Below are 24,817 nucleotides of genomic sequence, written 5' to 3'. Positions count from 1 at the left end.
CATTTCTAGCATTAAATAAGTAGTTGTAAAATATTTAGTTGACATTTATTCATAAGCGATCTATTATCACGAATCCTGAGTATCATTTAAATTATGCTCGTTCAAACAATTTTTAACATAACTCAATAGTAAATCGTTTCTATCATACCATTCATTAGTAAAGTCATTAATATTGTAATTGTATCTAATATTCTGTATCAAGTACTCAATTTGATTATAATTTTCTAGTATTAGCCATTCTTTAATGGATAATAAATACCATATTGAAGATTTTCTGAATCTCGTTAATCCCACAATGTTATTATTTTTATTTATCGGTAATTTGTTATGATTGACGTAATATCCTTCTTCTTTGTTGTCCTCTCCATCCTCTTTTTTCACATCATTTTTCTCGTTTATTTCATTCTCCATGTCTTTTCTCGTCTCTTTGCTTGTCTCTAATTTAGATGTATCAATCAAGCTTCTATTTTGCTCGTTTAATAAAATACATTTGCCAAAATGATATCCTAATCTCTCGTATAATAAAGCTCTTATTACTTGCAGATTTTGATTATTACCTATCAAATGACTATCGAATTCATTAATGCATTTACAAAGGTATTTTTCGATTAAATCATTCCACCACCAAGAAATATTGAATGTGGAACACATGCAAAGAAGCAATTCAATAATAACCAACAAAGTTTTAATACTATAACTTCTCAAGTTTAGTCTTGACTTAAAAGTATATGACAAGTTATCCAAATAAGGCTCAATTATATCATGTCTGATTTTCCTTAATGTATTTCTATCTGGTCTGATTGTAGTTTGGTTAATTTGCTGGGTTTGGGTCAACAACAACGATACAATACACATTTCCTGAGTAGATGCAACATAAACCCATGCCTTATCATTGGTATAATCCTTTCTGATCAATTCATAGGTTGAGTATGCATATTTAAAATCCTTTAGTATCAATGACCAGTCTGCCAATTTACGAATTTTCTGTTCTGCAGAATGCTTGTGATAATAATTCTCGTTATAATTGAATGATGATTCTGAAGATGAATTTGAGCTTTGATTAGATGGCGAATCATTATTATTAAAAAGCTTCTTGGAAACAGAAAAAAACCTACCAGCAATTGATTTTTTAGGTGCTAATATTTGATCGTCCCAAATCCTTATTTTTTTCTCCATATGCGGTATTAAAAATCGGTTGATATACTCGAATACTTTAGTTCGAATTACCAAATCGACCTGCTTCGGTATATTTAAGAAGTCTTTCTCTATTGTTTGAATCTTGGAAGTCTGTTGCAAAGAAATGCGCTGTAAATCTTCCTCAATTGTGGAGTTTTCGTTTTTGAATAATTGTACACATTCCTCCTCTGTGACATCACCTAGCAGTCCTTCTATCGGTATACATGTGGTCTGTGTACTTAGCTGGGATTTAATCTCATTCTGAAAGCTTAGCAAATCGCTATCGGATGTTTTTTGTGGATCGTGAAGGATGAAGACGTGCATCAATAGATCGTCTATCAGGAAATACTTTGGGAAATTAAAGTTTCGAAACTCCACTATCGACTTCCGCAAGCCATCTATAGTATCAGTGTGAAAGTCAATCACAAACACCTGCGAAATCGGATGGTTGAACGTCTCAAACGGAACTATCTTGTTCGACGTGATGATCTTATTGAAAAAATTCACATACAAATCATGTTGGTGAGTCTTACATGACGCCATGTGCTTCAACAACATCTCCAATGACGAAATGCTGAACAACTGGGGCATTTTAGTCCCTACACGGCTTCCTGAGTTGCCTGACCCGGTCGTGGTGCTCCACGAAGCATTGATCACCGACAATAACTCTGGTAGCGACGGCTCGAACCGCACTGGAAAGCTGGGATAACTCTTGGTTATAAGCTGTGTATTTGTTATCCGGAAAACTTGGTTCGGTATGTGGTACTTGGCATTGTTGCCGTATGCTTTCAAGATCAGCAATATTGATGTGCTATCATCCTTCAACGCCGTCTGCAACATCACATCCGCATTATACGACGACTCTACCGAAATCAACGGCGAGAAACTATGATGTAGCAAATTCTGTCTCGCGGTATAGGGGTCGAGCCCTTCGGGATAATCCATAATTTGCTAAAGTTCCTTTTGATACTTCTTTGTATGGACTAGTATCATCATTCATATTGGGTCTAACTTGCAACTCTCATCTTCTTTGATACAACCTGTAAATGCCCCCAAAGTGTTAAAATCCAATAAAGAACTCGCGCGTATTTTTCTCTACACCTTTTTGGCAGTTTTGTCAACATACGGTATGAACAATTAAGCGAGGTCTCAGACGAAAATGGTCTTCTGGATTTAAAACAAGCGATTACAGCCAGTAATATGAAATTCGCTGTTACGTGAAGAATTCAGCATGTAACCAATGGCCTCTAAATTGGTTTGGGTCGTTTATTGTAGGTTTTGACGACGATTTAGGGTGGTATTTTAGAGTGTAATTCCATCTAAAAAAAATTTTGTGCGCCGTTACCAAAATTTTGTAGTAAACACCACTTACAGCAAAGCGTCTAATAATATAATAATAAAAATAATTCTTGTAAATAACAACGATCTATATATTGGAATAGAAGCAATTGAGTTGTGCTAAACTGGGCTCAATTATATAACAATAAGTTGACAGGAAAACATATTGAAACTTTTATTCGAATTTAATTGTAAATTTGACAGGTTTTTTAGGAGGAGACATAGATTTAAGAGAACGGGAGATAACAACAAAGAAATAATATTACAGTTTTAATAATGTTGGGGGTGTTTATTTATGGGAGAATATATCAGATAATATCGATATTTGCATATCTAGGGGTTGTACAGGCTTCGATCTTCAAATCGATCGAACAGCCTTCATTGAACTTTGATGATTTTGGTGATAGGATAGGATTATTCGGGTCTTACGATGCGATATCACTCTACTCATATCAGAATGCATCGGCATTCTTGGAAGAGGATCAGGCAGAACAGTATGGCCACCAAAACATGTACATTCGAAACCCTGTAAATAATAATAACTTAAAACTTGCATCATTCGATGGAAAAGTGACCCAATTGATGCAATTATCGGACGAAACTTTAATAATTAATGGAAACTTCACCATGTTTAACAACGATACTATACAAAGTCCCATAATTTATAACATTTCTAGCCAGCTGGCCGCGTCTATCTTTCCTACTTCCAACAAACGTGCCGACATACCAACAATCGAAAATGGGAATGTCAAGACCATATTTATCGATGGCGACTTAATGTATATGGGGGGTGATTTCGAGTTTAATAATACTTATGGAATTGCACTTTATAACTTGACTTCACAGGAGTTACTGACCACGCTATTCAAAGGGTTTGGAAAAAATTCCTCTGTCAATGCTATCGCAAAGATTTTTGATGAAAAGAGGGACGATGAAAATCATGGATCTATAATATTTGGAGGTGAATTTACTGATTTAGGACTCAGTGATTTACTCAAGCATAATATAACAAAGAATGACACTAACTCCTCCCTAATTACTGCAGAACAACAAGTATCCTTGAAACACGGTACCTTCTCAAGCGACAATGGAGAAGGTGATGAAAGTTCCTTGATATGTCCTCTGGCTAATAATGATTGGTCACCAGCCGCTAATGAAGGAGGACAGTGGGCGGTTGAGCTTCCTGATGAAATGAAGGGCATACTGCCAACAAAAGCACGTTTATACATTCCTGAAGGTGAAGATGGTGTCAAGACATTTAGAATTTATTCTTATCCAAATAATGGTATTATGAATCTTTCTTATATTGATCCAAATACAAATGAGTTGACATATTGTGATGCATGGTGTCCATTACTTACTGCATCAGATTTAAAAAATGCAACTGATGAAAACAAAGAAAATGCAGAAGATTTATCGGACTCAGATACCTATGTTGATTCGGAAGATGGTTCGTTTACTAATTATTATGATCCATCTACAATGACCAAAACTCTTGGTTATGGCGCTAACTATCAGGAATACTCTTTTGAGAATAGTATAAGCATCGATAAAGTCGCTGTTACTATATTAGACTGGTATGGTTCAAAAGGAAAATTATCTGGCTTTGAATTATATCTGAATTCCATCACTGCTTATGGTAATGATACATTGAATTCCCCCAACTGTGAAAGTGATGATGGCGATTCTGAGAATAACTTTTCTCATATTAACGAGGGTACTTGGGATTCTGTGAAATCTGTGAGTAGTCAACCTATTTCTGGCACTGATTATTTAGTATCAGTGCTTGATTCTGATTCAAATTCAAAACCAAGCATTACATTATATCCAAATATTTCGTATTCTGGTAACTACTCTATTATAATGACTACTCCAGGATGTATTAATGATGATTCATGTAACTTAAGATCTATTGTTAATGTCTCCGTTATTGACAATGATGACAATATTTTGTCGACGCAGCTTATCTATCAGAATAACGATTACGACAAATTTGACTATTTATATTATGGGAAATTAGATGGATCCACTACTAAAGATGGTAGTAATAAAATTGAAATCACATATTACGATTCTATTCTTCCCAATACGAATCAATCTTGGGTTGTCGTTGATAAAGTTAGCGCCGAGATTGTTTCTCTAGATGAACAATACAGCCAAAATATGACACATCATAATTCTAGCAAGCATAGGTATGAATTAGCCTATATTAAACTAAATGGTTTATTTGAATATTCATTGGCAAATTTCTCGGATTTTAAAGAAGATCTTGTATCTTATAAACAAGGAAATAAATCTATCATTAATACGAAGAATAATTTTGTGGGAAACTCATCAATCAATTTGCTCAGCTCCAAATTGTCTAAAGATTCTGTTATCAACCAAATGACGTTACATAACTCTTCTGAACTGTCCAGCTTGTTGGTTTTGGGTGAGTTTGAATCAAAAAATTTAAGTCTATCAAACAGTAATTTGATAAACTTATCCATTGGTGTATATAACACAACATTGAATGAATCAGAAACTTCTAGTTCTGATTATAAATTAACAAAAAGGGACACTTCATCGACTATTAATGGTGCATCTTTTAATGATTCCATATCCCAAATAATTAATTTTGATAATGATTTGATATTTTTGGGTAAATTCAGTATGGATAATGATGATAATTCATCAGTTGAATTTAATAACTTATCAGATGGAAATAAATCAATCTCATCAATAAATAACTTTGCCATTTATTCTAATAGTAAATGGTATGGTTTCGGCAATGATTTTATTGATATTGAATTCGATCAGTTTGCCAATTTGACTATTGAAGGTATAGAGATGTTCATACTATCTTCTTCGTTGTCTGACGATACTAAAGTCTGGGATAACTCTAATTTCAAGTGGATTGAAAATAATGCAAACATTTTAAACATATCTAATGCAATAAATTTAGACTCCAAACAGCAAATATTAACAGGAAAATCATTTTCTATTATGAATTATTACAATAATGATCAACTGATGCTTAAAAATGATAATAATTTCAGTAGCTATAATTTTCATATTAATGAACAAAATAGCCGTATAGAAAATTCCCTTTATATTAACAGTTCACTTAGTGTTGTTGGTGGTGAATTTGAAACTTCGTCCGGAGTTGCTAATATTGGGTTTATCGACAATTCTGGTAAAAACAAATCAATCACTCCATTGAATGGCAAAATGAATTGGAGCGATAACACAACTATCAATTCCCTAACAACGGATTCTAATTACTTATTTATTGGTACTAATGGCTCAGTGGAAATCAATGAGTCATCAAACTTAACAGGAATAATTATATATGACATGAAGCATAATGCATTCACTACATTTCAACCTGCTGAGCTTTCAAACAATGGAGATTCAATCTCAATTAACTCAATCGTCTTATATGACAAAAGTAATAAATTGTTAGTTGGTGGAAATTTCTCGCAAGCTGGTTCTTTAGATTGCACAGCGTTATGCATATACGACCTTGACAATACCAGGTGGATAAATCCATTTGATGATAGTGACGACACATTAGATGGTTTTGTCACTAACATTAAATTTCACAAATCAAATGAAGTCTTAATCAGTGGTAATTTAACTTATAACGGTGATCGGAGTAACTTTATCACTTATAAGTTTGGTGCATCCTCAGCTAAGTCAATCTCAAAACTCAACAAATTAGGATCGAATAAGGTTGTTGAAAACTTTCTTATTTCAGGAACAGATAACGAAGATTTGAAAGGAGGAATCATTGCATACGGTTCAGACTTTATATATGGATTTGACGGTTTAAAATGGACAAGAATAGATAAAGAAATCAAATATACTTCTGATACCAAATTCACAGCTTTGACACTTTTAGATTTAGAAAATCCTAATTCTAAAAATAAGGAAGTGTATTTTGATAAAGACAAAGTCTTAATTGTATCTGGTGCATTTGAATTATCTAATTATGGGCTCGTAAATGCTGCATTATATGATGGTAAAACCTGGATACCATATGTTTATTCATCAAAAAATAATAAACTAGGTGAAATCACAACAATCTTAATTAAAGACGATATACGGTTTCAATCGCTGAATGATCTTCTGAATCGTAAGAAACTATCTGAGGGCAAAGTTGTGGGTATATCTCTAGCATGTGCTTTGGGATCAACTACCCTCATAGGTTTGTTATATATTATCCCCTTTCTTGCATTGTCCAGAAAAAATAAAGAGCATGATAATGATCAGCGAATTCAAGAAAATGACATGATGAATGCCGTTAACCCAACAGACTTATTACATGAAATTGATTTACAGAGAAACTAATGGCATTCCTTATAACTTTACATAATAAAACATTATTTAATCGAATATACATATTTATATTTATAGACAGTTCTAAAATAAACTATATAGTTAACCTATTTGAGCTGGAGTTAGATATTAATAATTAATAAAGGTGAGTATAAATACTGTGTAGTCATAATCTATCAAGGGTGATGCGGTGGCTCAATGGTAGAGCTTTCGACTCCAGATCGAAGGGTTGCAGGTTCAATTCCTGTCCGTGTCAATTCCTTTTTTTTTGAAAATTGATACTAAATATCTCGGCTAAGCTACAACCCGACTTGGAAAATAAATTGTACTTATCTATTTTACGTACATATCTAACTATATCGTATCTAATTATCTTCAGGTGTAGCAGACTGTAACTCGTCATCAGATTGATCATCGATATTAAAAAGCCTTGAGTCAACTTCATCGTTTGGCTCTTCTTCATATTCATATTCATTGGGTTCATCATCGAAGTCTTCATTAATGTTATTAGCACCGTCTTCTATCTCTTCCTCATAATTATCACGAAAGTTGCCAAATAATTCTTCTTCCTCATCAATGTCTGGAACGTTCACGTAGTTTCTATGACCTGGGCGACGACGGAAAAGCAGAGAGGTTACTTTGTCAAACAACACTCTGTCAACCTTTCTTAATGTCTTGAAGGCTGCAATTGAAGCTGCTACGACCATAATACCACCCTTAACTATTTTATTTACTGCCTTATCCACGTCATTATTCTCTATTGGATGAAACTCATCATCATCAAGGTCTAACCTTATTTGTCCAAATCTCTTGAATCCGCCATTTCGGCGAATACCTCTCTCATAGACAAACCACGTTGCCAATAAAAAGACAGCTATTGGAATACCAATAACAGCTAGAAGGGATCCGCTGTTCAATTCCTTCCCATAATGCTTGTTAAATTGCTTTTCTTTTCCTGGGCAAGGATGTACTTTCCACGCATCAAAGTTCTTACCGCCCATACAAGTTGATAATGGGATTTTCCTATATCCAGTCGGTTCAAAATACTCAAATGCATTTTCTTTTTTGCACATCTCCTTTTTACGATCTGAAGGAGACAACCCATGAACTAATTTACAAGTGTCATCAGAATCTCTAAAGTAATTGTAATCACACTCATAATCCTTTCGAGTACATGAACAATTTCTAGTAACCTTAAACCCTTCCTTCAATGGTGCACTTCCAATAAAACAGTCGTCATGTCCAATGGCACGACGTAAATATTTGGCTTCACGACCAAATAGACAATTGTCTGAAGTAGAAGGATGTGTTGGCGACCAATATTCGAAATCGTCATCATTTGGATTATCTAAATCTAATTGGCATTGTCTCTTGTGGATATTAGTAAAGTCGATAGAGTAAGACACCATTTTTTTGTCACTCTTTCCAAATATTAGAAATTTTCTCGATGTGTCTGAAGGAACGGTTGCTAGATCCAAAACGTCAATAGCTTCCTCTGTGAATTTATAATCATGCCAGGTATCACCCTCATCTAAAGAATACATAAGCTTATCGGTAGCCTTTTCTGCATTTACTAAAACCAAAATTGTGCCTCTATCACCATATTCCCACATGTAAACACCTTTTCTAATTTCTTTCCAGGTGATCCCGCCGTCTCTCGAAATAAATGTGGAGCACTTATCAAAATCTTCCAAATACTCACCAACACTACCTACGCCCATTATAAGACCAATAGCAGATGGTGATGAGAAAGTATCCCTATAATCAGCCCTTTCGGTGAATCCATGCAAGTTCAAAGAGCATTTTGACAAAGCTTTACCATTACATTTATATTTTTTACCTTTGGAATCAATAACTGGAGGGGTAATGTACGACCACTCACCGCCGTCATTATGCGTGATTTGTGTTTTTAACTTTTTATGATTTTTAGAACCATCGTTTGCAACCACATTAGAAATTATTACCCCTTCAATTCCTTCAATTCTGTCGTAGTCGACATAACCAATATGATTTCTGTTGACTTTATCCAATGTAAGACTATATGAAGTTCCATTGGAGTTCGATTTCAAAATCGAACCAAATTCATGGCCATTTTTATTACTTGTAGTCACATGAATGAATATAGCTTTGGATACCGAATCCAAAACAGTATAGGCTTGCTGAGAATCTACATGGAAATCCGGTGGAAAGTCTGCATCTGCAAATATCTGTCCGTCCACAGTCACCTTTGCTTTCAAAGATTGTTCTGTTTCATCTATCGTTGCAACAACAAGAAAGTTTCCTGTGATAGCGTATCCAACAACATTATCAAAGACTTTCTTGCTTTGCTTAAAATAGTCGGTTGAAGACAATAACATCAATTTTCTACTAGATTTATCTTCAACGGTACAATATATCATATTTTTGTTTTCATCGGAAACATCTTCAAAGACATCAGCCACAAAGTCACAGCTTCTGACATCCTCTTTCAATTTCTGGAAATTTTCTCCGCCATCTTCAGTAATATAGGCCACTAAGCTGCAATCACGACTAAATGGATTTTCGCAATTCTCGCTGCTGTACCAAATAAATTTTTCAGTATCCTTCTTATCAAAAGATATTATACGTGCACCAATAACGTTTGGCTTAGCGGGAGCAGTTTTTTTCTGGAACGTATTACCACCATCTATAGAAAAGTAAAACTTTTCGGAATCAGTAATTAAAATTACTTGACCCGGAACTAACCCTGGATAATAAGTTACTATTTCGTCTGAAACAGGGATTTTGACGAATTCTATACCTCCATTATTAGACGCATAAGCCACATTGTCCTTAGTCCTTAAAATTATGTTTTCTCCACTATACGTTTCACCCTGTTCAACGTATGTATATTGCTGAAGTTCACTGTCAAATTCGTTAAAGGTGGAAATAATATCGTGTTTGTTACCCTTATTCTTATCTTTGTCATCTTCATCTAAATAATCGCTACATTTGAATTTTTTTGTTTTAACAAATTCTTTAGTAGCGTCTTTTGGATTCTTGCACTTATTATCAGTCACTAACATTCTATCAGGTAAGGACACCTCTTTAGACTTCTTGTCACGACATATATTTGCAATCTTCTTTTTGTCTGGCTTACATTCTTTTTCTTTCGTTCTTGAAAATCCATCAGCACATTCAAAGTCATTCACGCTACACTCACAAGGATCATCATAGACTTTTACATCATCAAACAATTCATTGACAAAGCATTCACTACTTTGCTTTCTTCTTCTGAATTTTTCTTTATGGCCATAAATACAAATTGGCTTATCATTGCTAGGGTCAAGTCTCGTATATATATCTTCAAAATCTTTCTTTGGATCACATTTTTTGCCGCCAAATGCTTTACTAAAATCAATCGAATATAAAGTTTCGGCAAATGAATAATCTGTTCGATCATCCGGTGTATTGTCAATTAGGCCAGAAAGAATAAATTTCTGCGAAGTACCGTCAATAGTCGTAGTTAAGGTAAGAGGAAAGATAGGTACTTCTAATGCAATATTTTGCCATGATTTTCCTTGATCCAATGAGAAGTACATATTAGAGGAATTCATCTTATTCTTTCCATAGTATGGTATAGCCACAATAATATTACCCTGATCCCCAAATGAGAAAAGACATGGCTCATCTAAAGCAAAATCCCAAGAAATTCCTCCATCCCTAGATATCCATGTTTTCATTTTGCTGATATTATTGTCAAGCTTACTGCCCTTATTGCCTACACTAAGTAGAATCCCAGGAGTTGGACCAGTTACAAATTTACCTTCTCCGTTTCTCTCCGTAGGGTTTAACAAATGTAGCGAACAGTCATTATCAGTAGTGCAAGAATCATCATTATTGATTTTCAATAAATTCCAATCTCTTCCATCATTGTACGAAACTCTGCTTTTTATATTCTTCTCAATACCACCCCCCATAAGCATATCAAGTAAAGTCTTACTCTTGGCCTTATTGTCTTTAATTTCTTCTGCAATATTTGCCAACCATATACCATCTATTGTTTCAACTTTTTGGATAGAGCCTCCTTGAACTTTATCTAATACTTTAGAGAAACTTAAACCACTTGAATCAGACGCATATACTGTAGATAATGAGAACTTGTGAAAAGAATTAGAATAATCCATAACTGCTATAAATATTGACAGTGGGGATGATTCCAAAAATTTCATTATGCCATAAGAAATATCCACTTTCAAGTCCGCATCGTTAAAGTTCTTACCATCTTTAGAAACTAACAAAGATACTTTGGACTTAGTATTAAATTTATCATTTTGTACAACGACAATAACAAAATTTTGTACTACTCGAACGTCAATTATAGAGCCTGATTTTGCTAATGTATGATTAATTTTAGATTCGGTTTTGAAAAAATCATCAGATGCAACGATGTATGATTCAACAATATGTCCAAATGAATTGATCTTATTTCTCGAGCAATAAATAGTTTCATCCGAACCCACATCGTACTGCTTAGTTGATTTTGCAAATGTGCATATATTTGCATCCACAGGCAAAGATTTCGGATTAGATTTAAATCCATCAGTAGTCAAAAAATGATAAACTACACATTGATTTGAAATCTTCTTATCTTCTGGACAATGGTAAATGACAAAAAGAGCCAAATCACGATTTTTTGCATTGAATACAACATGAGGGATTGAATTAAAAGCCAAATGATCTTTTCCATTTTTGGGGTCGAAGATTTCAAACTTCGACCAGGTTTTCCCTTTATCATTAGTTACGTACTGGTATTTGTCTATAGTGAAAGCAAAAGCTCGATCATTGTTAAATGGATCAAACTGGTAGCGAATCACACTCTCGTTTTCTGTTTCCTTCACATTCTTCCAATTTATCCCATCATCAAAGGAAATAGCAAGTTTATCCTTTCTCAAAACCAATATATTGGAAGAATCATCAAAGTAGTTATATTCTTTCGCAATTTCAGCTTCCTTTGTCAATTTTATCTCAGGTTTGAAATTAGACTCCGATACAACATATGTGATAAAGAGTGTGAATAGGAAAGCTATGGAGCCCCACAGCTTCAGCTCAATTCTCATTATAGTTCCCGAAATATCTCGTGATATTAAATATGTAGAACTTTATAGCACGATAGACGAGAATAAAGTTTATTTGGTGATAGCTAAACGTATATATATCTTTTATCAATCACTCTCCACTAAAAGACATGTTGGCGTCAATCCAACTTTTCCTGCCAGTAATCGATAAATCACGTGAAACCACTTTAGATTCTTAAATCGTTAAAAATTATTTACAACTATATAATCTAAGCTAAGCATAGTAAGTATCATGAATATAGCCTTCTTGATATACTTCACACTCTCTCTCCGCAAGTAAAAACAATTAGACACATTGTAAGGGCTAAATTAATTCGTTTACACCTCTGTCATTGAGAATACTGATGAGACTACTGATGCAAGTCTATCTCTCTCTCTAATTTATTAGGCTCTAGATGTAGAAACTACATCACTTAAGTTTTCAAGGTATCACCTGAATGATTTATCTAACACAAGTCCTAAGTGATCATTATTCTTGTTGACGCGAATATAACAATTGACATCGTAATCCCCTCCAATGAACTTGCTTAATTTAAAAGTGAATGCCATTAAACTGCTGATAAATTTATCTTTATCTTCGTGTTGTATTCGTATTATCAGCTTCATTGCAGGCCTAGTTTCCTGTAATTGCAAAATATCAAAATGAGAAGCCTCACCTATTAAACCGTAGAGCTTTCCCAAGCTACTTAATATAATTGATTTCCAAGTTATCCAATCTATACTTAAGTCATTGAATTTATCTTTGCTATCATTTGTAAATTGTTGGTCTAATATTCTGTTAATTGTTAGTATATATTTCCAGAAATCATTGTTGAATACATTGAATTAGTGCCTTTCACTTTTGAATATACTCACAGTTCTACGTTCAAATAATGCCATTCATATTCATTTACCGTAAAAATTATTCCTTCGCTATACATATCAATCATTCATATGTATGCAGCTGATATTGAGATCATAATCTACTTCTTCATCATCATCACCATCACTGATTTTAATTTTCATAGTGGAACTTTCACGTGAGCTCCCTCAGAAACCATTTTAAGAATGGTTGCCAATATTACAAAATAAGCCATGGCATTTTTCAATCAATTTCATTCATTTTATCTAAATAATACTATATTTGAGGCATAAATTCAATAAGATTTACATTCTAATAAGGATTTTTGCTTTTTGGAATTTTAATTAATTTTTAATATTTTCATTCATTTTTAAACATCTTTCTTGATATTTTGCCTAATTTCTTAACAAATATATAAAACTTAATGAGTTGCCGAAATTTGAATTTGAATATTAAAACTGTCACAAGACGAAGAGCCAATAGTTACTGAGCTATCCGTATCATTAATACTTGTCTGACTATTATTTGGTAAAGCATGACTGAAGGTTTTAGGTTTGGATGTATCAGTATTTTCTGGCATAATAGCATCTTCTTTAATCTCACGTTCTGGGAAGAATCCTGTAACAGAATATGGGTTTGAAACAGGTTTAAATGTTCTATTTTTGGAGGATTGAAAATCCATTGACTTAATTGGATTTTGTATATTAGAATTTTTTCTATATTTTTTGTGTTTAGCTTTATCGATGGCACTCTTTTGCAATTCGCCCATACATAGATTTGACTGATTGTCAAATCCCTGTCTCCTTGAATCACTAGGCTTAGAAAATTCGTCTTCAAACCTGAATGGGATAGGTATGGCACCTTTAGGTAGTGAGTTTCCAGGTTCAATACGAATTATTCTTGACCCTGGCGGAAACATCAGCAAGTTAAATAAAGGATATTGTATTTTAGCATCATAACAATTATTATGATAAAACATTGAAGATAAGGACGTGCTATTGTCATTTAAAGTTTGTGCAGATAGCTGTATTCCAGGAATACGACTATCATACGAGATATTGGGGGGATATTTATTCTCTTTCATGAAGTGAGGTAGATATGCTTTAGAATAACTATTATTCCCAATATTATTCTTAAACTTTGGAAAACTTTTGTTAGTATGTGGATGGGCCTTTCCAAATTTGTTAGCGCTTGTACCAGGAATAATTTTTGGCAACAGCTGTTTTAAATCTACAACCCCGTAATGTCTTAAATCCAACAATTCATCAATTTTGTATACAATCCTCACCATGGTTATTTGGTTTTAGATTAAGTACAATATTATTTAAATATTAAATAGAATAGTGGTAGATAATTTTGGATTATATGTTCATTTGTGACATTAGGGTGCAAAAACAAAATGTGAATAAGCTAATCCGTGCGTAGGAATCGAACTTCCTACCTAAATTTGAGGAGAGATATTCCAGTTACGCCACAATACAAAATTTGGAATTTGCTCTCAAAAAAGTTTGTTCCATAAGGTAACTGTCATACTAATTAAGGAATGCGAAATTGAAGTATTATCTTTTTTAGAAGAAATTAATTTTAACATTCTCTGTTATATGGAGAAGTATAAACATGACAAATAATTGGGAAGAAGTAACAGATGATCTAGGGAGGATATATTATTATAATAGAACTACTCAAGAGACAAGTTGGACCAAGCCACTAGATACTAAAAGTGAGTGGAAGGCTTATACAACAGATGATGGTCGACAATACTACCATAATGAAAAGACTGGAGAAACAACTTGGGAAATACCCGAAGGCTTTGAAGAATTATTGGAAGATAAAGATAAAATAGATATTGTCGAAAATGAGAATAATGAATTGCATAAAGATATGGACAAACCAAGCTCCGAAGAGACAAAATCTTTGTCATCTCTTGATCTTGAGTTAGAGAAGAAAACAACAATTCGTAACGAATTAATAGAACCACCTCAATTCAAATCCTATCAAGAAGCCGAAGATGCCTTCTTAAGTCTATTGAAGTCTAATAATGTAGATTCTACATGGTCTTTTCAAGAGGTAATTTCTAAATTCATTAAAAATCCAATATATTGGGCTATTCCTGATGCATTACACAGGAAGAGATTGTACGATGAATACTTGGTTCAAAAGTTGAAAGACGAACTAACTAATAAGAGTGAAATTGTAGAAAAATTTGAAAGAAATTTTTTGCAAGTATTACAGAATTTTGAAAAAAAAGGTCTCATAAAATATAATACTCGTTGGATAACGATTAAGAACATATTAATTGCGGAAGAAAATCCGATTTTTAAAAACTCTGTCTTATCAGATAATGAAGTTCTCAAGATTTATGATACATTTGTTAATGGACTAAAGGAAGCTCGTGAAGAATCAATTAAACAACAGAAAGCACAAGCATTAGACGAGCTCAAGTCATATTTAACTCAGATAAACCCAACCCTAGTTTCAGATAGTGAGAATTGGGATCAGCTCTATAAAAATTTACAGAATGATGCACGTTTTAAAGCCAACAAGCACTTTACAGTGTTGAATAAAGTTGACATTTTAGAATTATACACAGCGGATATATATCCGCAAATACTAGATAAATTGAAAACTGAAATTGCATCTATTGAAAAGAAGAATTACAGATCCGACAGGAAGGCAAGACAATTCTTTAAAGAGTTTCTTATTAAGAATATTAGTATCAATGCCAACTCACTTTTTGAAAATATTTTCCCGCTTCTAGAAAATGAAGATTGCTTTATAGAGTTATGTGGTAGAAATGGCTCTTCACCATTAGATTTTTTTTGGGATGTAGTGGATGAAAAATATCAGCTCATGAAATTGAAGAAAGACATAGTTGAAAACACAATATCAGGATTGAAAAACAATCCAAAGTACAGTTATGATCAATTATTGAGCAGTAAAGAGAATTTTATAAATAGTCTTGCAGATTTGAAGGATGAGAGACTCTCTGCTTTTGAATTCAACTTGAGCAACGAGACTCAGGATGATAACGAGTTAAAAATAATATTCGATACCTTGAAAAGGGACTACGATTTGAAGAATGAATTGTTGAAAAGCAAATATAAAAAAGAATTGGAACAAAGGGAAGATGAGCTTGCACGCTGGCTCTTTTCTAACCATGAAAAGCACGATATTATAAAATTTCTAAATAATGAATCGGACTCTTCTGATGGTCACTTCGTTACAATATTGAAAAAGGAGGACCCAAACAATACTCCCCAATATGCTGTGAATACTATTGATAAGCATGGTCTACAATCTCTATTTGAATCGAAATTTCAAAATATTGAACAGTACAGAAAATTGGAAACTACGATTCAAATGGCTAGTAATAATGGTGTCAAAGCATCTATCGAATATTCATTCGAACAGTCTATACATGCGTTTGTAAACTTCTTGAATAATGCATCTCCTTCTCCTGAGCATGCGGCATACGCTAATAAAAAGCGACCAATAAGAGAAGATCATGCTGATAACAAAAGATTCAAACCAGAAAACAGGGAGGCGGATGCTAAATTAAAGCCTGACGGCCCTAAGCATAATCCAGTTTTATTGAACTATTAGTGAAGTCAGTAGATAGGAGTATTACTTTTAATAAAGGTCTGCATATAGTTAGTCGTGCCTGTAAGATCATTATTTGAATTTATCGGGTCAAACTTGTAGTTTACAAAGGTGTAGCTTTAGTAGGACAACAAGTTCAATCAATAGCTTTAGATATATATTAAGAATATAAGGATATGGTATGTAATATAAAAGGATTATCGTTAATTGCTGATTCAAATTTCCTCGAATTTAATTGATTCAATTGATCACCATTTATTGTATAATGGAACTAACCGAACATTCAGTCACAATCATTAAAACCATACTTAACGGCAGTAAGATCTTCGTTGACTGCTGCAATATGTTTGGAAGACTTTTCTTCACAATTGGTAGAAAGACATAACAGACCAGAGATAGAAGTTGATAACAGCCATAACCCTGAATTGATATTGAATCCCATGATAATAGCTAGAAACGAGAATGAAAAAATCTTAATTGAGCCTTCTGTAAATTCAGTTAGAGTCTCTATAAAGATTAAACAAGCAGATGAGATAGAGCAAATCTTAGTTCATAAGTTTACCAGGTTTTTGACGTCGAGAGCTGAAAATTTCTTTATTTTAAGAAGAGTCCCTATAAAAGGATATGATATATCATTTTTAATTACTAATTTCCATACCGAACAAATGTTGAAAGACAAATTAGTCGATTTCATCATAGAATTCATGGAAGATGTTGACAAAGAAATTAGTGAAATGAAATTGTTCTTAAATGCGAGGGCAAGAGTTATTGCTGAGGCATACTTGACCCCATTCGATTAAATTATTGATCAATATGAAAACTTTATATCCTTTTATAGCTTAATTTGGTAGAAAATTTTAGTATTGTAATTGAGGATTCCTGTCTACGAAAATTTCCTATAGAACCTATTGACCCGTATATACATGATTGATAAAATCAATATCACTTTCTTTCTTCCTTATCTGATTTCAAATCAGACTTAATTCCATCATTATTTGTAGGAGAGATGTTATGAGTTTTAGATGTGTGTGTGACATGAATGTTATCCATGTTAGAATTCATATTGTGAAGTGTATGGTGATCAACAGGGGAGTTATCTGATATAGCTCTTTGCTCGTTTTCTGAGCCAAATGGTAGTTGGTGCTTTATCATTGTCTTAGGGGATAGATCCTGTACTTGATGCTGGACTGAGGAAATCTGATTTCCATTTTGCAGATGATGCTGTCCCTGGTTTGAATATGGTGTAGATGAATGATTCAGATGTGATTCGTAAGGCGAGTCATAATCATCTCCTTGCCTATTAGTATATTGTTGATGGGTCGTTCTCATCCTGTTATTTTCATCATTGTTATTGCTATTCTTATCGAAGTCTTGTTTGTTATACATCATGGAACTAGGCCTATTAAAATTTAAGTACAGCGACGTATCCCTGAATGAGAACTGCGAAGCACCGGCTGGGATATCTTGCAGGATTTGAGAATGGCTATATCCACTAGCTGATTCATTGGGAGCCATCATAGGCAAGTCTGAATTATCATTTAACAAGCCAGGAATATGATTCAAAACTGTGTCTAATTCCGACAATACGTCGCATATACGGTCGAATCCTTTGGAAGATATTTTCAATATCCATCTATAATTGAAGATTTGGTCTTTATAGAAATCAGATTCCTCCTTATTTGACGAAGTCATGTACAAAATTGCAGCAAAAGTGCAAATTAACGTAAAATTCGAAGACGAAGAAGAATGCCAAAAAGAATGCATATGCTCAGGCTTTAAATCCCTGACAAATTCAATTGAAGCTGATAATCTAGTCTTCGCTGCAGTCCGGCATACCCCAACCAATTCCTTTGGAGGTGGATTACCTGCCAAAGATTGCACAAATATTGTAGTGATTATTTTTCTATGCAATGTTAATTCTGTAGCAAAATAAGCTAACTGCAAATATCCGTTTGAACATAATTTCCTTGGCTGTACAGAACTCATTTGTAAGTCAACAGGTAATGAGTGATACCAGTTACGCAACCTGAGTTGAAGTGGTTTTGCAATTTGTAAAACTTGCGCAATATCATTAATTTCGGCCATAGCTTTCATCGAATAAAATTTGTCTAAAATATCGGATAGGATCATCGTCAAATTAATTAAATTCATGAATATTTTCTTTCCATTGTCAATATCTGAAGAACCTTCTTTCAAGTCACCATCACCATGCTTCTCGGGAAAATCCTCATCTATCAAAGAAACAACAACCCAATTAAGTTCATTAATGTGTGATGGACGGGAATTTTTTAATGAAAGCCATTTGTCTTCCATATAAACTGCCCAAGCTAACCTCTTACGCAAGCCTCTTTCCCATTTAGGTAATTTCCAATTCTTACAATTTAAACCCAATCCTAATTCTTCAGCTAATGTTATAACTTGAGAGCATAATACCCAATCACTATAATGTGAATCACTTGTCAGGGCTGGAGAATTTGTATTAGCAGAATTTTTTACTGCTGTATCTTGTTCATTACTACTTTGAATAATATGCTTACATTGAAGTAATAACAAACCGGCCTGCACAGCACTCAATTTCGGTCTTTTCAAGATTTCAAGTAAATAGTTATTCAAACCAACTTTCAAAATTAAATCAACATTAGGCTTAGGAAATTTATTCAATTGAGGATCGTATTCCCACCATTGTATAGCTAAAGCATATACTGCAGCTAATAGTGGTGCACTAAACTCTCTATGAGTTCTAGAATATTTTTCCAAAAACACTTTTTTATGGAGTATTGGGTATGAAGGATGTATTATACGAAAATACAAATCAATCAATATTTGACCATGAGGAGCAACAAATTTTTCAACAGTGTCTACGTCATTAGACATATTTTGATATGAACGAGGAGATTGATCATCTTTCAATATAAATTGTGCGTTATCGCCGACTTTTCTTAAAGAAGTGGAATTACTTAAATTTACTTGCTCGATTTTACCAGAACCGTTGTTTGAAGTATTGCCTTTGTTACTTATAGTACCATTAGCATTATTTTGTGAATCAATTATCAAATTTAATAAATTTATATCATATAAATATGATGTTGGGCCAACATAAAAACTAGACCTGGGGAATTGTAGAGACAACGTTTTTTGTAACAATGAGTTGTTAATCGAGGAATAATCGCGAACTGGGGCAACATCTCTTATTGGAACATTTGGGGCTACTATTGTGGAACGATCAACTTGGATGGGGCCCATGACTTGATTTGTTTGCTCGTTACCAAGTTTATTTTCCCTTGTTTTCTCATTCGTAGTTTTAAGTCTTTTAGAATCACCATCAGAGTCATAACCAGTTTTCCTCTTCAATGCCAGTCCAACATAGGTGCATGTTAACGACTTAGATTCACATTGTGCACAGTTATTTGTATTAGGAATAATCACACATTTAGTCTTTCTTCGTCTACAGTGATCACACGGACGTCGTTGCTTAGTACTTTTAGTCTGTTGTGCGGGTGGAATATTTTGTTGTCGACGTGGAAGATTCTGCTGTTGAGGTGGAAGATTCTGTTGTTGAGGTGGAAGATTCTGTTGTTGAGGTGGAAGATTCTGTTGTTGAGGTGGAAGATTTTGTTGTTGAGGTGGAAGATTCTGTTGATGAGGTGGAATATTCTGTTGTTGAGGTGGAATACTCTGTTGTGCTTGAATATATTCTTGTTGTGACTTAGGTGCAAAGTTTGATGCTGGACGGGAAATCTGAGGCACTTGGTGTTCTAGAGGTACCACTCCATTTATCGTTGGCTGCGAAGGTGCAAGTCCCAGCTTCATATTAATACCGGGGGTTTCTGTTGGTGTATTGGAGTGGTAAATCATCGAGTTCGCTGTTGTTAGATTCTCCTGAGAATCGAAATCCATATTATACAATATATCGCTATTTGGATCCATTAGCAAACTGGATGCCCAATTCGAATCAAAATAATTCTGCGGAGATAACCCAAATTCATTAGAGTTTCCATTTTCAGGCGGATGCAATCCTTGACTACTTTTACCAAGAGCATGTGCGTTATGTTTGTTATCGTTCATATTGTCTGTGTTGGCACTATTAGATATAGAATGTGCCGTAATATGAAGTGGGGTGTTGTGCTGGTTTTGCTCTTCCTTCACTGGCGTATTATTCGAAGAATGATCGCCGCCAGTCATGATACCAAAATGTGTAATGTTGTTAGCAATTACAACCCTCTATATCTTAGTACCGAACTTTTGGATTTGGATATTTGAAGAAGGAAGAAGACTAGGTTTCAGCGAAGTGATAGTCTAATAAATATTTTCAGATCCAAATATTTGAATACAGCACGACCTGTCAGAATCTGTTTTTGCGGCCTACTGAAAGCTGTTGCAGCCACAGACGTAAAGCCATAGACATATAAAAGAAGAGCCATTTCTAGTGGAAAGGGAAAATATTTTATAGAATCAGTTTATTGTATAGATATATCTTTCAATATAGACTTATTTGCTTTTCACCTTTCTTACTAATATTAACACTTTTGCTTAAAATGACTTCTATTCAAGAAATTCATCATTCACCTGTTGAAGGAGAAGAATTTCATATTCAAGATGGTTCAAGCTGGGAAGCTCCTAAAAGAAAGCCACGGGTATGCAAGCATAAACCACATAAGAAAAATAGCAAATGCTCAGAACGCGAGCACAAATGGGAACATGAACACAAGCGTGAACACGAACACAAGTGGTTTGATCACGATGAAGAAAGTGATTCAGACTCCCATTGCACCACAGACAGTGATTCATGTCTGGATTTCAGCCATGACAGTAGCTCAGGTTGTAAAACCCCTAGACAAAAAAATCCAATTTGCAAGCACAAATCTAAGAGGTGTTTTGAATTTGATGAGTGTTTCGAATGTAAGGACAAACACAAGGACTTCTTTGATTCCACCAGTGAATTCCACAATTGTGATCACTCAGCCAAGGAATGCTTGCATTTCAAAGGGAAGGGTCATAATTCTTTTGACTGTGAACACACGTTTAAGAAAGGCTTAGCTTGCTCACACAGATTTAGACATACAACTTTCGAATGCATTGGGCATTCTCGTTTATGTTTATTTGAACTAATTAGAAGGTGGAATTTTTTCCGTTGCCATAGACCAAAACCATGGCCAAAGGCACATAAAAAGCATATTTGAGCACGCCGAGGTGATATGTTCGGCAGAAGATGCTCAAGTTTTATTTGAAAGAAATGATTCTACACAACTTGTTGGTAATATGTTGAAGAGTTAAATGCTAAAAAAAAGTTTTTCAAAAAATCCCTCTTGCTGTCTAGGGGACATAATATTTCGATAGTGGGTTTGTTATCAACTTTGAAGTTTGCATGACATTGGTTAATATATGCGTATAAATTTATTCATGATTAAAGTTCCTATATGAACCATACGAAATGCACCTTTTTAGGACGTAACTATTTAGAAAATGGATTCAACAATCGACCTGAAATCGAAGCTTGATTAGTCACGTTAATGTACTATGAGTGAAGGAAAATTATATAGGATATTTGAAAGGGTAAGTAGGTAAGTGTATAATCAAAAATAAAAATTAAAACAAAACTTCGCAGAAAAAAATCAAGACGATTGATATATTACAGGGAACTCACGTTACCAACAGATATTAATAGATAAACCGATGTCATTAGTAATTGCGATACTGGTAGTTCAGCTATAATAAATAGAACGAAGAGGCTTAAGTAACGAAACGGGATCCAAGATTCAGGATCATGATGAGTGCAGTAATGGGTCAGAATTCAGAGAATCTAGGTACAGATGTCAAAAAGAGCTTTCGGATTCAAAAAAAAGGCAAAAGGAAACGTGAGTTAATTAAATACGATTATGGTGAAGAGGACGACGATCTACAGTTCAACAATCAATCAATTAAAAAGCTGTCAGAGGCAGGATCGAATATTCAATATATTGGAGGAAATTCAGATAAGGAAAAATTGAACAAAGCAGGTTGCAGCGATCCAGAAAACAAAAAACATATCTGCTCATTAATATTAAAAAATTTTGACAATTTAAACCTTCTTGAGATGCTTAATGAAGAGCCTAACAGCTTACTACAACTACATTTGTTTCATATGTTCATCTATTCCATAATCCACGATCAAGATACATTTTTCTTGAAAACAAATAGTGACCTTTTCAGTTCAAGAACATTCATGAAAATACTATCAAAATTATTGGAGATGAATGATTTGAATAATAACTTCGATTCAACGTTCATACCAGATAATGGCAAGACAATGGAAAGAAATATGAACGATAGAACAACCGAGAAAATTGTTGTGCCATCAATTGTGTTAAAGAGATTAGATATTGTGAACGAGATTTAAAATGTATTGAATATTCATTGTACTTCTTGACAAATCCATGAACGCTTATTGAGTCGTCCCTCTAATAACTAATGAAGTATACATTTAAGCATGAGCAGTTTTAAATTTTTTTTGGAATTGCTCTGATGACTAGTATAGTGAATTGTGGCCAACTAAGAAGCAATGATAAACTATTTATCGTTCTTGTTAGTTGTAATGCTAATAGAGATTGATCTTGCATCGGGTTTGTTTGGGCTACGCAGAAATATGCCACAAAAGTATGCCACAAAGGTATACCACAAAGGTATGCCACAAGCGTATTCAAAAACATATAAAAGGAGGAGTATGTATCGAATGGAAATGAAAAATTTCTTGTTCAAACAGTTATTGTATTGATATCTTTTTCAATAACATATTTTACCTATTTGCTTTTTCGTCTTTCATACTAATTTTGCTTTCAAAGTTCGCTTATAATGTCTTCCACTTACAAGTTTCAAGAAAAAAATTGTTCGTTCCCACTTGAACCACTTTGCAAACCCAAGGTTAAGAAGTGTCGTTGCAAAAAGTGCTCGGTTCACAAAACGGTCCCAGGGCCAAGGGGACCACAAGGATTTCAAGGACCACAAGGTGACCAAGGACCACAAGGATTTCAAGGACCACAAGGACCACAAGGGCCACAAGGACCACCAGGACCACAATGGCCACAAGGACCAATTAATATTCTGATAAATACGACAAACACGAATCCTCACACCCAGACCCTTTGCAATACGGATACCAACGATACCACTACCAATAACGGTGACACCAACAAAACGGATAACAGCAAAGTCGAGGATAGTCTTAACGATATTGATGTCAATAAGAGCAAAAATTTTGATAAGAGTAAGCACGTCGACGTCGATATCAATAAGAGCAAGAATTTTGATAAGAGTAATCACGTCGACGTCGATATCGAGAAGAAAGATATTGACAATAGCCGTACCGAACATAGCCACAATGCCGATGTTGATATCAACAAGAGCAAAAATATCGACAACAGTAAACACGTTGAAGTGGACATCGAAAAGAAAAATATCGATAAGAGCAAAAATGTCGATATCGACAACAGCAAAAAGGTTGATATCGACAAGAGCAAAAAGTTCGAAGTCGAAAAGAAAAATGTTGAAATCGACAACAGCAAAAAGTTCGAAATCGAAAAGAAAAATATTGAAATCGACAACAGCAAAAAGGTTGATATCGACAAGAGCAAAAAGTTCGAAATCGAAAAGAAAAATATTATCGATATCGACAAGAGCAAAAAGATCGAAATCGACAAGAGCAAAAAGTTCGAAGTCGAAAAGTAAAATAGGAGTACCAACACTATCGATAACGAGTAGAAGAGCAGAATCAACTCAAATTTTGACTCTAATAGCGGTAATTAAGGTATTTCCCAGTAATTGTATCACATTCTCACGTATTCAATTTGTCAAGTTTTCTGTCTTCTGTGCATTCTTTTTGAATATTGTGAGTATTATGATTTAAGATTTGGGCTTTGAAGTATATAAAATGAATAGTGTAAACTTATATAAAAGGTATTTTAGAGATATTCTCAAGGGTTTTTTGAAGAGTGTTTGAAGGGTTGTTTGAATGTTGTTTAAGGTTTGTTTAAAGTTTGTTAAAAGGGTTTTTAGAGAGTAGTTTGAAGGGAAAATAGGTAAATAGGTAAATATGTTTTGTATATTCAATTAATAAAAACGGTTGCAGCCACAAAATTGACTCAAGAACAAAAAAGCAAAATCATTAAACTATCAATAAAATATATATTTTCTTTTCCCCTTTCATATTAGTCTTTTGCCTAGTTATGCTTTCAAGTTTAGCTTATAATTATTTCATAGGGAAAACCTCTCACAGATCTAACCAGATCTAACCAGAGATATCTCGCATATTCGTTCGTCATGTCCCAACCAGAGTTTAGTATGTGAATATCATGTTAAAACCTCAGAAATAATCCCTGACAACTGGCACTTATTCGAGGTGAAGAAGCTGTACAAGGACAAAAGGAAAAAGAGATAAAAGAGAAGCAGGATCCATATTACAATTGCTGAATGG

At 34.0% G+C, this 24,817-nt stretch overlaps 10 protein-coding genes across 10 annotated transcripts; 6 read left to right on the top strand and 4 right to left on the bottom strand.

Annotated features, from left to right (window-relative positions):
* Positions 1-66: 66 nt before the first annotated feature.
* Positions 67-2,121, bottom strand: GSG1 (Gsg1p; the record flags this gene model as incomplete). The annotated part of the gene is made up of 1 exon (XM_015610248.1): positions 67-2,121. One exon carries the CDS (start codon positions 2,119-2,121, stop codon positions 67-69), a length of 2,055 nt encoding a protein of 684 aa, XP_015468923.1.
* Positions 2,122-2,790: 669 nt separating this feature from the next.
* RAX2 (Rax2p) lies at positions 2,791-6,846 on the top strand (the record flags this gene model as incomplete). Its single annotated transcript, XM_015610247.1, has 1 exon — positions 2,791-6,846. One exon carries the CDS (start codon positions 2,791-2,793, stop codon positions 6,844-6,846), a length of 4,056 nt encoding a protein of 1,351 aa, XP_015468922.1.
* Positions 6,847-7,199: 353 nt separating this feature from the next.
* Positions 7,200-11,912, bottom strand: PEP1 (type I sorting receptor; the record flags this gene model as incomplete). The annotated part of the gene is made up of 1 exon (XM_015610246.1): positions 7,200-11,912. The coding sequence occupies one exon, from the start codon at positions 11,910-11,912 to the stop codon at positions 7,200-7,202; it is 4,713 nt and encodes a 1,570-aa protein (XP_015468921.1).
* Positions 11,913-13,192: 1,280 nt separating this feature from the next.
* On the bottom strand, positions 13,193-14,062 carry AC631_01415 (uncharacterized protein; the record flags this gene model as incomplete). Its single annotated transcript, XM_015610245.1, has 1 exon — positions 13,193-14,062. The coding sequence occupies one exon, from the start codon at positions 14,060-14,062 to the stop codon at positions 13,193-13,195; it is 870 nt and encodes a 289-aa protein (XP_015468920.1).
* A 326-nt stretch (positions 14,063-14,388) lies between these two features.
* On the top strand, positions 14,389-16,374 carry AC631_01414 (uncharacterized protein; the record flags this gene model as incomplete). Its single annotated transcript, XM_015610244.1, has 1 exon — positions 14,389-16,374. The coding sequence occupies one exon, from the start codon at positions 14,389-14,391 to the stop codon at positions 16,372-16,374; it is 1,986 nt and encodes a 661-aa protein (XP_015468919.1).
* A 437-nt stretch (positions 16,375-16,811) lies between these two features.
* ARC19 (Arc19p) lies at positions 16,812-17,171 on the top strand (the record flags this gene model as incomplete). Its single annotated transcript, XM_015610243.1, has 1 exon — positions 16,812-17,171. The coding sequence occupies one exon, from the start codon at positions 16,812-16,814 to the stop codon at positions 17,169-17,171; it is 360 nt and encodes a 119-aa protein (XP_015468918.1).
* Positions 17,172-17,313: 142 nt separating this feature from the next.
* On the bottom strand, positions 17,314-20,553 carry DAL81 (Dal81p; the record flags this gene model as incomplete). Its single annotated transcript, XM_015610242.1, has 1 exon — positions 17,314-20,553. The coding sequence occupies one exon, from the start codon at positions 20,551-20,553 to the stop codon at positions 17,314-17,316; it is 3,240 nt and encodes a 1,079-aa protein (XP_015468917.1).
* Positions 20,554-20,906: 353 nt separating this feature from the next.
* Positions 20,907-21,551, top strand: AC631_01411 (uncharacterized protein; the record flags this gene model as incomplete). The annotated part of the gene is made up of 1 exon (XM_015610241.1): positions 20,907-21,551. The coding sequence occupies one exon, from the start codon at positions 20,907-20,909 to the stop codon at positions 21,549-21,551; it is 645 nt and encodes a 214-aa protein (XP_015468916.1).
* Positions 21,552-22,138: 587 nt separating this feature from the next.
* Positions 22,139-22,747, top strand: AC631_01410 (uncharacterized protein; the record flags this gene model as incomplete). The annotated part of the gene is made up of 1 exon (XM_015610240.1): positions 22,139-22,747. The coding sequence occupies one exon, from the start codon at positions 22,139-22,141 to the stop codon at positions 22,745-22,747; it is 609 nt and encodes a 202-aa protein (XP_015468915.1).
* A 452-nt stretch (positions 22,748-23,199) lies between these two features.
* AC631_01409 (uncharacterized protein) lies at positions 23,200-24,072 on the top strand (the record flags this gene model as incomplete). The annotated part of the gene is made up of 1 exon (XM_015610239.1): positions 23,200-24,072. The coding sequence occupies one exon, from the start codon at positions 23,200-23,202 to the stop codon at positions 24,070-24,072; it is 873 nt and encodes a 290-aa protein (XP_015468914.1).
* Positions 24,073-24,817: the final 745 nt, after the last annotated feature.

This window comes from Debaryomyces fabryi (assembly GCF_001447935.2).
Source record: "Debaryomyces fabryi strain CBS 789 chromosome Unknown contig00019, whole genome shotgun sequence".
NCBI lineage: Eukaryota > Fungi > Ascomycota > Pichiomycetes > Serinales > Debaryomycetaceae > Debaryomyces > Debaryomyces fabryi.
The sequence above is the reverse complement of the archived record's forward strand: the minus strand, read 5'-3'. Positions and strand labels throughout refer to the sequence as shown.